General features: G+C 52.9%; 1 protein-coding gene across 1 annotated transcript; it reads left to right on the forward strand.

The window, feature by feature from the left end:
- The first annotated feature begins 25 nt into the window (after nucleotides 1-25).
- Nucleotides 26-14,823, forward strand: LOC133340262 (filaggrin-like). The gene is given in 11 exon segments (XM_061548383.1): nucleotides 26-128; nucleotides 1,588-1,873; nucleotides 2,664-3,834; nucleotides 6,436-6,711; nucleotides 7,949-8,101; nucleotides 8,887-9,056; nucleotides 9,059-9,116; nucleotides 10,161-10,233; nucleotides 10,848-10,965; nucleotides 13,084-13,199; nucleotides 13,917-14,823. Coding segments are annotated over 10 exon segments (2,487 nt in total). The 5' UTR covers nucleotides 26-128; nucleotides 1,588-1,623; the 3' UTR covers nucleotides 14,019-14,823.
- The last annotated feature ends 760 nt before the right edge of the window (nucleotides 14,824-15,583 follow it).

Raw genomic sequence — 15,583 nt, forward strand, 5'->3', positions numbered from 1 at the left:
GCCTCCACTTATATAGAGTGGGAAATCCAAACGGCTCCTTGTCGGCGTTAAGTTGTCGCTTGGAGCCGCGAGCGCGTCGCGTCAAAAGCGGCGCTTTGGGAGCGCCGAGCCGCGAGTTCAACCTCGAGGTGAGCGCTCCGCGGGGCGATGTACAGCCGAGCGCGGTTGGGCGAATATCCGTTGTGTAAAAAGAAAGTTTAAAAAAAACTAAAAATTGCCTCTGCCTCGACTAGCCGCCGCGGGCTGGGTAGGCCCGAAAATCAAAGTCTGATTAAAATGTTTTAAAATACTCGATACTTTGACTTAATGCGCATAATTACTTCGTGTGTGTAATGTTAAAAACGAAGCTTCTCGGTATCGGGTAGTAATAGCTAAATGCACTTTTAAAGCAAGACTTTTAGTTAGCGTTGTCCGTCCACCGCATCTCCGTTGGGCACGGGTTTGGCCGTGTACGGTGCGAAAGAAGTCCACCATGCGTGTGTACGTCTCGACCAGGGGCGAAGGAACATTTTTTTTTATCTGCCAAGTGCCATTTCGATATTAATCACATAATTCGCGGGCCATACAAAATGATCAACTTAAAAATTAGCCCATAAAATTTGGTCAAACATTTAATTAACTCGCCCCGAATGCGATGGGCTGGAACTGCTTCTCTCTGGCGAGGCGTGTGATGTTAGCTGGTGTTGATGATGATGTTGCTGCTACTCGCAAACTGCTTTTCCAGGTTTGCTCCTAGATTTATTGCACTCGTTCCCTACCCGTACCCTACCCGAAATGAGTAACAAACGGTTACTCACCAGTGACTCACGGCCTACCCGTACCCGGCCGCACCAGGGTCGCAAACGGGTACCCGTACCCGGCCGGGTACGGGTAGCCGGGTATCGGGTAGGGTACGGGTATCGGGTACCCGGTTGCGACCTCTGGGTCACAGCAATCGGCGACGGCGTCGGAACATCACCAGGCCTGTGGCGCACATCTCCTTCGTAAATGGAGTGTTAAAGACGCCGCGCCACAGTCGTATGCGATTGTGGCCACGCAAACCAAACTATGGACCGCGCCGGAGAGTACACCACTGTAGTCTTTGTGGTGCCCTAAACCAACAAGAGGATTCGCAAAACTACACGGGGACTCTCTCAGCGTTGGCAATCCGGCGTTGACTGTGGCACTGGCAGCAAAAGAGCGCGGTCGCAAGTCGGTGATGACCTCTTGAACTTGACGCCTTGACTTCTGCCCCAGGTGCAGCAGCAGTAGCCATCGAGCAAAGAGAGTCGCCACCGCATCGCGCGGCGTTTTCAGATTCGCTTCTGCGGCCGCCTGGAACGCTCAAACTTCCGATATTAGAAAGCCACTGGGAGCTATGGCACTTTGAAATCATCATCTAGGTTGACGAACTCATTTCTTTAGAACTTATTGTTGTGTTTAGTTTGTTGTCCTTTCCCCGCACTTCGATTAGAGCTGTTGGCTACGTCTGGTGCGAAAGAAGTTCAACTTACGTCCATGCGTCGCTGCGAGATCTGGCATCGAGAGACAGCAGTCGCAAGTCGGTGATAACCTCTCGAACTTGATGCCCTTGGCCTGTACCCCCAGGTGCAGTATCGGCAGCAGCAGCCGTCGGTAGCGGCCATGGGGCAGCAGTATGTGAAGCCGGCATCTTCGGCACGACACACCACGCTGAGCGGCCACCGCTACGGACGCCGGCACGCGTACGTTGGCTTCCGGCCCGAGCGGGTAGCCCCCGACGCCGAGACGGCAACACCAGCGTCGCCTCATCCGCCGTCACCGCCCCGTGACGGGATCTCTGCATCTCCCGCCGCCACCACCGCCACCACCGCCACCACTGCGTCGCGCGTGAGACGAGGGCGCGACGAGTCAGGTGCGCTGTGTTCCTGAGTGTGCGAGAGGAAAGGCAGGCGGAGGGGAATTTGGGTGGTGCACGTGAAGGGAATTTTCAAACGTGGACTTTTTTCGAATCGGTGCATGTGAAATTTGCATATGAACAATTTCCCATTGCAGGAGGTAGGGTTCTAATGATGAATAATTGTAATGTTTTAATTTGATAAACAAAAATACAAATATTAAAATAACTACCACATGGCCCCGTACAGGAATCTAACCCGTGCCCTGTGCGTTATTAGCACCACGCTTTAACCAAGTGAGCTAACCAGCCGGCAACACGCTCTATCTAGGCCCTGTATATCACTCGGCAACATAAAATAAAATTAAGAAAAAAATCCCAAAATCGGCGCCAGGGTTTAACGGAGGGTAAAATGCAGGTCCTTTGTGAGCGGGAACATGAAAGCTTTTGTGGGGAGGGGAGGATGAGGGGTAAGATAACTAGCATAATGGGGGGTAGAGAGGGAGCTGGAAAAGGGTGGGGAGCAGGGGGGGGTTAATAGATGGTAAAAATAAAAGGTGCATCCCTCGGGTAAAGGTGACTCGGTGCCCACGTGACTGCGAACACGTCGGCAATAAACTAATTACTCTAACAATCATTTAAACAGAAGGCGCATTCTTTGTTTTCACCCCCATTCTGCATAGATAAACAGTGTATGATGTTTATATTGCTCAGTCAACACGTATTTTTGATTGTTTTTGTTTTATTGGGGCCACCCCCTTGCCCCCACGAGCCCAGATAATGGAACCACGACCGTGTTTGCCGACAGATCTGCGGGGTCGCTGCTACGCCGGCGAGCATCCTCGCGGTCAATACGACAGCGACGAAGATTGCGAGCTCGCCGTTAACAAGCGGGAGCCTACTCGACGCTCCACTCGCAGCAGAGTCGCGAGGGATGGAGCTACCGCCGCTGCTGCTGCTTCTGCAGGCGCAGCTGCTGCCGTTACTGGTGGCGCTATCCCGAAAGTCCGAGAGAAATGTAGCAAGCGCAGCAGATCTTCAAACGAAGACAGCAGCAGCGGTTGTGACGTTTCTGGTTTCAGGTCGATGTTTGAGGCGGCTGTTGCTGCTGCCGCCGCCGCTACCGCCACAACTGCTGCTTCGGAGGAACGTCCGGAGAAAGAAGCGGGAAGTGGCGGCGAAGCGGGACGCAGCTTCCAGCAAACAAGACAAGGTGCTGGTGAAGCAAGTAGCGGCCGAGAAGCGAGACGCGGCAGAGAGAAGGGGGGTTTCAGGGAAACCAGAAGCTGTATGGAAGCAAGAAGCAGCAGCAGGGATGCAAGGGACGGCAGAGTTGGGAGAAGCAGCTGTGGACGAATTGGAGGCACAAAGAAAGAGAGAAACGTCCGAGAATCGAGAAGCAGCAGCAGAGAGGAAAGAAATAGCAACGGGGAAGCGAGATGCAGAATCGGAAACGCGAGCACTGTTGGGGGAATCGTAAGCGGCAGTAGCAAAGGAGAGAGAATTGTTGGCGATGGACAACGCTGCAAGATGAAGATGAGTACTAGGGCAGCAAGAAGCAGCAGTAGGGAAACGAGAAGCAGGAGCAGAGAAGTCAACATAAGCAGGAAAAAGAGACGCAATGCAAAACCAAGAGGCAGCAGCAGAAAAGCAAGAGGCGGCGAGGAAGCGACAAGCAGCAGGGGAGAACGAAGCAGTGGGGATGATGAAAGCAGCGGGGAAGCGGGGAGCAGTAACGGGGAAGCAAGAAGCCGAGGAAAAGCGAGAAGCTGCAGGAAAAAGAGAAACTTTGAAGGAATCGGAAGCATTGGAGAAACGAGAAGCAGTCGTGGAGAAGCCAGAAGCGGCCATGGTGAAGCAAGAAGCGGAGGGGAAGCTAGAAGCAACGGGGCTGCCGACAGGGACGGATCGGCATCCATCTTGTTGTCCCTGCTCACTCCGTGGGCTCAGATGTCGCCCGAGTCGGACAGAGACAGCAGGTGAACACGAGCACACATCAACGTCACACGCACACATCAACGTCACACGCACACATCAACGTCACACGCACACATCAACGTCACACGCACACATCAACGGCACACGCACACATCAACGTCACACGCACACATCAACGTCACACGCACACATCAACGGCACACGGCACACGCACACGGCACACGGCACACGCACACGGCACACGTCACGCACATGTCACACGCACACATCAACGTCACACGGCACACGGCACATGCACACGGCACACGGCACACGGCACACGGCACACGTCACACGGCACACGTCAACGTCACACGGCACACGGCACACGCACACGGCACACGCACACGTCACACGTCACACGCACACATCAACGTCACACGCACACGGCACACGTCACACGCACACGTCACACGCACACGCACACGTCACACGTCACACGTCACACGTCACACGGCACACGGCACACGGCACACGTCACACGTCACACGCACATGGCACACGGCACACGCCACACGCACACGGCACACGCCACACGCACACGCCACACGCACACGCACACGGCACACGCACACGTCATCGTCACACGGCACACGCACACATCAACGTCACACGTCACACGTCACACGCACACGTCACACGCACACGTCACACGCACACGTCACACGCACACGGCACACGTCACACGTCACACGTCACACGTCACACGCACACGGCACACGCCACACGCACACGCCACACGCACACGGCACACGCACATGGCACACGGCACACGCACACGTCAACGTCACACGCACACGCACACGGCACACGGCACACGGCACACGCACACGTCACACGCGCACGTCACACGCACACGTCACACATCAACGGCACACGCACACGGCACACGGCACACGCACACGTCACACATCAACGGCACACGCACACGGCACACGCACACGGCACACGCACACGGCACACGCACACGGCACACGCACACGGCACACGCACACGGCACACGGCACACGTCACGCACATGTCACACGCACACATCAACGTCACACGGCACACGGCACATGCACACGGCACACGGCACACGGCACACGTCACACGGCACACGCACACGTCAACGTCACACGCACACGTCAACGGCACACGGCACACGCACACGGCACACGGCACACGCACACGGCACACGTCACGCACATGTCACACGCACACATCAACGTCACACGGCACACGGCACATGCACACGGCACACGTCAACGTCACACGCACACGTCAACGTCACACGCACACGTCACACGGCACACGCACACGCACACGTCACACGTCACACGTCACACGTCACACGCACACATCAACGTCACACGCACACGTCACACGTCACACGGCACACGTCACACGCACACGTCACACGCACACGCACACGCACACGTCACACGGCACACGGCACACGTCACACGTCACACGTCACACGCACACGGCACACGCCACACGCACACGGCACACGCCACACGCACACGCCACACGCACACGCCACACGCACACGCACACGGCACACGCACACGGCACACGCACACGTCAACGTCACACGGCACACGCACACATCAACGTCACACGTCACACGGCACACGTCACACGCACACGTCACACGCACACGTCACACGCACACGGCACACGTCACACGTCACACGTCACACGTCACACGCACACGGCACACGCCACACGCCACACGCACACGGCACACGCACACGGCACACGCACACGGCACACGCACACGCACACGGCACACGCACACGTCAACGTCACACGCACACGTCAACGTCACACGCACACGGCACACGGCACACGGCACACGGCACACGGCACACGGCACACGGCACACGCACACGGCACACGCATACGTCACACGCACACGTCACACGCACACGTCACACATCAACGGCACACGCACACGGCACACGGCACACGGCACACGCACACGTCACACATCAACGGCACACATCAACGGCACACGCACACGGCACACGCACACGGCACACGCACACGGCACACGCACACGGCACACATCAACGTCACGCGCACACACGCCACTCGCACACCACAAACACGCACATTGCACAGTGTCGAGTAGATTAACAGTGTTCTGTTTCTTCACCTGAGGACGGCTGCTTGCGTTGTGGCCGAAACGTCATGATAATTTAATTTTATTATGTTTTATTTTTATTATTTTATTATTTCCCTTCTACGTGACTTTACCGAAAGAACCAAGAATATAGATTAACAGTGTTTGTCTTTGTGCTGCTGTTGGGAGCGGTAGTGTAGCGGCTCGCGCGCTGCGCTATGAACCCAGCAATCCAGGTTCGATTCCCACTCGCAGCCAACACCAGTGACAATTGGGCCTCCCCTAGGTCGACTTGGCCTCAATTGAGTACCTGGTGCGGTGTTAAAAACATTGCCACTGGGGAGACAAAGGCGGTCGGGCGTGGCGCTGGCAACCCACCTCCTCGTGTGCCATACCAGCCTTTGTAGGTGCGACTGCTAACAGCACTTGCCCCAACAGTCTGTTGCAAGCTATACGGGGGATCTTTGTGTGCGTGTGTCGCTGCGTCGCACAGTGGAGTGGAGGATGGCGACGGGCGCGACTCGGACAACTCGAGCTGGGAGACGTTCTCCCTCTCGGATCAGCGGGTCCCCTTCATCAGCGGGAGCAGTAGCAGCAGCAGCAGCAGCAACAGCATCTCCTACATGGACTACGACTACGATGACGCCGATGATATCATCGAACGGGGCCACATCATCATGGATGACTTGGATGACTTTGATGATGATGATGACGACTACGATAACAACTTGGCTCTCTTGCTCGCGATCAACAGTTACCACCGTGCTTTGTACGTTCACGCGGTCGCAATATTTATTCATACTGGAGGAATCCGATGAGCTATGAAGCTCTTTTTTTATTACTGACACTAAGCCCGCACCGCAGAGTCCCTGTGTTTGGAAACCCTGAGGCCGAGTTTTCGTTTACACCCTGCACTCACACACTCCCCTTACACACACTCGCCCGACACTCGCACACAGTTAGCCTACACTCGCTCACGCTACACTCGCCTTACACTCACGCACTTACCCTACTCACTCACACTACACTCACACTACACTCACACTACACTCACCCTACACTCACACTACACTCACACTACACGCACTCACCCTACACACGCACTCACCCTACACACACACACACCCTATACACTCACCCTACACTCACCCTACACACACACACCCTACACACACACCCTACACACACACCCTACGCACATACTCACCCTACACACACACCCTACACACATACTCACCCTACACTCACGCACTCACCCTTCACTCACACTGACCCTTCACTCACAAACACACTCGCCTTACACACACTCTTACACTACACTCACAAACACTGACCCTACACTCAAACACACTCACCCTGCACTCGCTCACACACTCACCCTGCACTCGCTCGCACACTCACCCTGCACTCGCTCGCACACTCACCCTACTGTTACTTACCTGTAGTTAATCCAGGTTCTCAAGCAAGTTGAACATATATTAATGTATGCGTGCACACAACACCATGAATATTCACGAGATTGCCGCGTACAATATACTTCATCATCACGAGGCCTCCTTTGCCAGTACCAAAATATACTAACAGGGTTTTTCCTCTTTTTTCTGGCAACAAAACTGACACCTTTTGCAAGGAATCATGCTTACATTAACCACAATACTTGCAGTCAAATGCAAACAAAAAACAATACTCTGATAATTTATGCATTGTCCTTGAAACTGATTGGTCCACACCAGAGGCAGCTTTTCTTAGAGCCTAGTCTCAAATGGTCCTCGACCAGATGACGCCAAAAGGCGCACAGTTCAAAGACAACGCACTATCAGAGTAATGAGAGCTCGGGGTGAGCATCTACATCACGAGGCTTCCTTTGCGTTGTTTCTGGCGTCAAGTTTTGTCCAGAGACACGGCCCGCGCCAGCGTCGGTGGCCGCCTCTTTTACCCTTGTAAACCGCACGCGTGCGCATTACTCGCGCGTCTCTCACGCGTCTGTGTTGTTCTTCCTCCGCAAGGCAACCCTTCCTGCAAATGTCGAGCGTTGACGGCTCCTTGGAGGAGCTCTTCAATGGCGACGACTACGACGGCGACGAGTCGGAGGGAGAAACCACGTCCGTGAACGACGCCTCCTTCGTCGATGTCGGCGCCCTCGCCGAAGAAGGCTTGAGGTAGGAGATTTTTTTTCCGATGCTTTTGCGCCCGCCCCGTCTGCACGTACGCACGCGCGCACGTGCGTTGAACGTCTTTCGCCAAACGTACGTAGCCAACCGTACTAATCGGAGGTGCCAGCATCTTGCCGAGGAAAAGCCTCGCCTAGATTTGAAGCTTTCGTGACTGCAAGGATTCGTACTCTTAGGTGTTTTCGGTAAAGTCATGTAGGTAAAAATAAATAATAAAAATACATAATGAAAATAAAAAGTATAAAATAAATAATAAACATAAATAATAAATATATTGGAAATCACAAATAGAAATAAAATATTAAATCACGACGTTTCGGAGGCAACACAAGTCTCCGTCATCAGGTGGGACCGTCACAGCTGAATTTACTGTATTAAGTGCAGTGTATTTATTATTATTTACATTATTTATATTATTTATTTTATTTATTTTTATTGTTTATTTTTACCTACGTGACTTTACCGAAAAACTCTAAGAGTAAAAAAGCCTCACCGTTTGTTGGGAGGATCTCGCGTTGGGGTGCTTGGCCAGTTAAATCGTTGGCATCACGTGGGACAAATTCGGATTGCCCGGAGAAAACCCATGCCGTGCGTGGGGATGATCTGGTGGACTGGCAATTCCACGGTCCCATCATTTTAACAGGCCGAATGACCATATTAAATCCAGAGACTAGGCAACGTCACTCAATCTGTGCAGGCCGTCTTGTCGCCAACGACGCCGAATTAACACCCGGCCCCCCCCCCCCCCCCTCCACCGTCTCTCTCCCGCTCAGGAATCTCCTGCAGCGGCCGCCACCGTGGGTGCTGCGTGAAGAGGAGCTGCGCTTGAGCGGCGACGACGGTGACGACGAAGGCGATGGTGGTGGCGCCGACCGCGATGATGATGATGATGCTGATGACGGTCACGGTGACGATGATGACGATGATGCCTCGGAGGGGGAGGCCTTTTCTTCAATTCCGCAGACACGGCAATGGCCACCAACGAGTTTGTGTCCGACTTCAGGTGAGAGATTTGTATATTTTTTAACGTGTAGCAAATGATCCGTTTAATATATGACGGTTATCGGAGAGTGAAACTCATTGTTCACCAAAACTAAACTGTTGAACTGTTAACAGTTTGTGAGATTTCCCTAATATTTCTATTCAAGAATCGATTGTATAATTTCTAGTGTCTGCCGCGTACATTTCCTCTCATTTAATGGTAAAATGGATGTTAGAATAAACTATTCGGCTAAACTATTTTGTGTTACCAGGTAAGTCCCACTGAGATATGTAGCCCTTTTCAGCAGCGACCTGCCCATCGCAAATGACAGCTCGGCGAAGTGGCTCATCATCGTGGTCACGCGGGAAATGGACAGCCGAATGGTCGAAACGCGTGACGTCGATTCCAAATGTGGAGGGGGGAAATGAAACGGGAGGAGCCAGAGAGAAATCCACACGACCACGGGGAGAGAAAGAGAGAGACACGCAAACTCCTAATATACAGCAGCAGGCATCAGGGTCGCGATTGAACCCACGACCTCCTGTATTCCAGGCGAGGTAGTTAACATCTCGTCCCTGTGTCACCAAATTTTCCAAGTACATGAAACTTTTCAAGAAGGGAACTAAGCCTACGTAATATAAGACGTAATGTGATCTCTTACAGTTGTAGAGCATTCTTAGTTGATTGTAGAGAAGCAGTCTTATAGTAAAGTATACAGTAGTAAACAATGCGTTCGTGTGCATGTGAGGAGCGGTGGTGCATTGGTTAGCACACTGCGCTACGAACCCGGCGACCCGAATTCGATTCCCGCTCGCTATCTAAATAGGTCCTGAGCCTCCCCTAGGTCGACTCGGCCTCAAATGAGTACCTGGTGCGGCATGCAGTAAACATCGCTACTTGGGGACCAAGGCGGCGGGGTGTGGTGCTGGCCACCCACCCCCCTGTGTGCCACAGTTCCAGCCATCATACGTGCTGTGCTCCTCGCTATAATAGCACTTGCCCCAGCAGTCGACTCAAGCTATATGGGGGGGGGGGGGGGGGTCTTTGTCTTTGTGCTCATTTCAGTCTGGAAGCCGAGGTCTTCAACCCGGGACGTTTTCCTCTCTTGCCTTTGGAAGATCGGCTGTCTGCCATTGAGGTAAGCACACACGCGTGGGTTGGGTTTTCTCCCGGGAGCTCCAGTCTTCTGCCATGTGTAAGCGCTCACTGATTGGCCATTAACACCCTTAAGCCTCTCCCGGTCCGAGACGTCTTGCAACTTGCGGATGGCGGGGGGTCCCGTTCACCGCTGAATCTCGGAACGCGCAACTGGTTCAGCCTTCATTGTATTTATAGAGGCATAGCACCGTTGTGTTTTTTAAAGACATTGTACATCACCGCGGAGAACCGTAGCAGTACGACCGCATCCTACGATAGCTGGCGCCAAACTGTGCCACGCGCCCTCCCCCATGGCCTTGTGGGAGCCTCAAAAATTCCGATAACCATCTGGCGACCCGAGTTCGATTCCTGCCTCACGGCCCTCACCAGTGACGATTATTTCAACCGGTCCTGGTGTTCCCCCTTGGTCGACCCTGACACAGTGTGCAAACATCACCACAGGGGAGACAGAGGGCCGGGCGTGGTGCTGGCGACCCACACCCCGTTCGTGTGCCGTGCTGGCCTTCGTAAGTGCTCGCTATAACAGCACTTTCCCCGACAGTCTGTTAAGACTATTCTGAGGGTTCTTTGTTTTTCTTATCGTTGTCCACGCAGAGTATCGTTGCTAACCTGAATACCCTCATCGGCGACGTCACTGGGATTCAATTCCAGCCTACCCCGGCCTCCAGCGAGCTCACGTCGAGTCTGCCTGTCTTCTTCATCAATGACGATGGTATCTGCCACCAACCACTCTCCACGTTGTTGACCTTCCCCGCACCTCCGATTTGCACGGTTGGCTCCATACGGTGCGAAAGTAGTTTAACATACACACCAATACCCGCCATTTGCCACGAGTGACAGTGACGTCACCACGGCGCCTGTGCCAGGCCAGGTGCACTTTTAGGCCACGTAAAGTGTCGAAGGCTTGCTGACAGGAGGTCACGGAGCAGACCCAGGTGCCATGGGTTGGCTGACCCAGATGACCGGTAGATGCACCAGCTGTACCTCCTACTGTGCCAACTTGCTGCATTTCATCCGCCCGGCACGTCGCTCGTTGTTGTGAGCGTCGCTCCTCCGCCTTCGGTTGTTCTTGACGAGCGACTGCCCAGGAGCGTCTTTCACGAGCCTCCTTCATATGTACATACACACCCACACACTCACCCACACACTCACCCACACACTCACCCCTGCACCTCTGATTAGCACGGTTGGCTACTTGCGGTGCGAAATAAGTTCAACATACATACTGCACATAAGACTAACACTGCCCATAGACTCAACACTGCACATAGACTCAACACTGCACCATAGACTCAACACTACCCATAGACTCAACACTGCACATAGACTCAACACTGCACCATAGACTCAACGCTGCCCACAGACTCAACGCTGCCCACAGACTCAACGCTGCCCACAGACTCAACGCTGCCCACAGACTCAACACTTCCCACAGACTCAACACTGCACCATAGACTCAACACTGCCCATAGACTCCACACTGCCCATAGACTCAACACTGCACCATAGACTCAACACTGCCCATAGACTCAACACTACCCATAGACTCAACACTGCACATAGACTCAACACTACCCATAGACTCAACACTGCACATAAACTCAACACTACCCATAGACTCAACACTGCACATAGACTCAACACTGCATCATAGACTCAACACTGCACCATAGACTCAACACTGCACCATAGACTCAACACTGCCCATAGACTCAACACTGCACCATAGACTCAACACTGCCCATAGACTCAACACTGCACCATAGACTCAACACTGCCCCATAGACTCAACACTGCCCATAGACTCAACACTGCCCATAGACTCAACACTACCCATAGACTCAACACTGCCCATAGACTCAACACTGCCCATAGACTCAACACTGCCCATAGACTCAACACTGCACCATAGACTCAACACTGCCCACAGACTCAACACTGCCCCATAGACTCAACACTGCCCATAGACTCAACACTGCCCATAGACTCAACACTGCCCATAGACTCAACACTGCCCATAGACTGAACACTACCCATAGACTCAACACTGCCCATAGACTCAACACTGCCCATAGACTCAACACTGCCCATAGACTCAACACTGCCCATAGACTCAACACTGCCCATAGACTCAACACTGCACCATAGACTCAACACTGCCCACAGACTCAACACTGCCCACAGACTCAACACTGCCCACAGACTCAACACTGCCCCATAGACTCAACACTGCCCATAGACTCAACACTGCCCATAGACTCAACACTGCCCATAGACTCAACACTACCCATAGACTCAACACTGCCCATAGACTCAACACTGCCCATAGACTCAACACTGCACATAGACTCAACACTGCCCATAGACTCAACACTGCCCATAGACTAACACTGTTTCACCGATTAGCACGGTTGGCTACGTACGATGCGACAACCAATCCATTCATCATCATTCACTGTCATCAATTTTCGCTTTTACCGAATTCACGCATCATCACAGATGTTCCCCCCATTGCTTCCTCTCATCTGTTTTGTTCACCTCACCTCCACCAATTACATTTCTACGTACCCTTCTTAATTCTCTGTAAAGTGCCCCGGTTAAGACGCTATTTAAATTCCGCCAAGATAAGAAAGTGAAACGAGAGGGCGGATTATCACTGACACTGGACGGACGAATTCCTGCGCGGGGACCGATCCCGCCGTGCCGCGCGAGTGGACGGTGAGACGCGTTGGTAACACGCCCGTCGGAGAAGTTTGTCAACGCTTCGACGAAGTCTGCCCGTGGATTGACTTGTTGCTGCTGCTATTTTGTCTCCTACCCAAAAAACCAGTATTGGAGCAGATCTGCACCATTTGCTGCAGCGAGTTTGTGCGCACAGATCAAGCCACTACCTTGCCCTGCTGCCATCTCTTCCACACGTCCTGCATCGAGCAGTGGCTCAAGAAGGTAGCCTTGCACAAACTCTTTTAGTTTTTTATATTTATAGATACTTGAGTGATTCCATTGCAACAATCGTAACAGGGAGCGTGTGTACATGTATGTTTGTGTGTCGGAGGTGCGGGAGAAGGACACCAAACTAAAACACAGAGCAGTTGTTAAAGAAATGAGTCTTCAGTCTAGAAGATTAAAAAATACACAGCTCCCAGCAGCTTCCAAATATCGAAAGGAAGAGCGTTCCAGACGGCCGCAGAAGCGCATCTGAAAGCGCCGCGCGATGCGGTGGCCACCGTCTTTGTGTGATGGCCACTACTGAGATCTTTGTTTTGAACCACTTGAGAGGCCGCTCGGGACTTAAACCCCATGCGCGTACACTTGCAAATAACCCCATGGGGATTTTCACTTCAAAATGTTGCAAGCTTGAAACTCCTTAATCGCGGCCCATCATCTCTCACTGGTAGATAAAATAAGCACTGCTGTTTTGGAAACCAAGAGTTGATGTTTGGGCAATGGAAAAATTGCCCCCCCCCCCCCCCCAGCCGTCATAGAAATGTGGAATTCCCATCGCCGGAATTGTGTTGAAGTTGAGCGCTGCCCTTGTGAGCGCTGCCCTTGGCTTGCATCAGCATAGAGCGGCCTCGATACTTGGGAGTTGCCCGTGACGAGTTGCGTCCCCGGGTGAGTGTGGTTCATTTTTGCTACGCTCCTCCTCCCCTCCCTCGGCAGTCTGCCACGTGCCCCGTGTGCCGTTACCACCTGGAGGAGGAGGCTGCCGGGTCAACGCCGTCCCCTGCGCCACATTACAGAGGAACGGGTCAAAGGTTGTGACCCCCCCCACGACCCGTACCCCATCTCCGTTCTCTCTGTCCACAAACTGTCGTGTTCCCATCACCGCGAGCTCGCCCACTCGCTCGCCCACTCGCTCGCCCACTCGCTCACCAACTCGCTCACCCACTCGCTCATTCTATCAACTAAACTACAGTAGAAACTAAACAAAACTTTTTTAGCAGGTCAGGCCTACTGAGCTATGTGGCTCTTTTTCAGAAACGACCTGGCCACAAATGATACCTCAACGCGAAGCGGCTTCTCACGTGGGACATTTATAGCAGCCAATTACTCCAAACGCGTGACGTTGATTCTCCTCGCACACTCTTAACCTAACCCAGAAGAAAAACCAAAATAGAATAACTTTATCGGTACAGATGCTCCCACAAGGCCATGCGGGGAGGGCGTGAGGCACAGTGTTGCTGCCAGCTATCGTAGAGTGCGGCGGTCGTGTCGCTACAGTTCTCTGCGGTGAGTAACGTCTTGAAAAATAAAACCCGACGCTATGCCTCTAAGTAAAATTAGCGCTGAATCGCTTGCGCGTTTCCAAGATTCAGCGGTGAAGCGGGGACACCCCACCCTGCAACTTGCAGTCATCTGGGCCACGGGAGAGGGGTTAACCCACAGCACTCGCCCGCAGCACTCGCCTGTCCCTTCACTCACCTTCTCACTCTCGCATGCCCTACACTCGCATGCACTCGCTCAAACCCTCGCGCACCAACGCATGCTCTCTCACACACACGCGTATTAGCGCTCGCTGGAGTGCTCGCGCACACATTGCCACGCCGACTGGCGCGCAACTGACTTGCGTAAACATCCACTCGCTCATCGCCCCCAAGCGGATAAAACGGCTGGGGATTAATAAAACGAGCACATCTTGTGTACGGAGCTTGCGTTTATCAATCAAACTTTATTTAATGCAGCGGGCGCCCCCTTTGCGATAAAGCAACCCCAACGCTTTACATGTAACATTGCAACATAATAATTAAAGGTACACAAACTTTCAAACAATTATTCACGATTAAAAATCTATGAAAGGGATTATAAAATACATAGTTTGTCAATTTTGTATCGAGTTAATTTGTTTGTTCCCTGTATCAGATGTTGTTCATGATGCATTCCACTTGAGCACAACGTCGATCAGCACCCTGCCCCTTGAACACCCTACACACTGCACCATGAACACGCTCCATGCTGCACCACGAAACCCTACACACTGCACCACGAACACCTTACTCCCTGCACCACGAACACCTTACACCCTGCACAATAAACACCCGACGATCTGCAGAAACCGGACTGCCAATGTTGATACTCGGACTATGAACCCCCCCCCCCCGGTCCTCGTCATAGGAGCGTAGAATTTCCGGCATTTGATTTGGGGGGTGCCGACGGACCGTTATCCCAATGCAAACCGTTGGCTTTGTTGGCGCGTGGGAATTATTTTTGACGCACTGCCGTTCGTGTAAGATGCATCCACCTTGCAAATCCAAGACCGTGGCGTACAAAAATACGATTGCGGAATGGTCACTTGTTTTTTTGAATGTCTTGTATATAATTAATGTAAG

Source organism: Lethenteron reissneri, chromosome 1 (assembly GCF_015708825.2).
Source record: "Lethenteron reissneri isolate LAM-NWPU_2019-01 chromosome 1, ASM1570882v1, whole genome shotgun sequence".
NCBI classification, from domain to species: Eukaryota; Metazoa; Chordata; class Hyperoartia; order Petromyzontiformes; family Petromyzontidae; genus Lethenteron; species Lethenteron reissneri.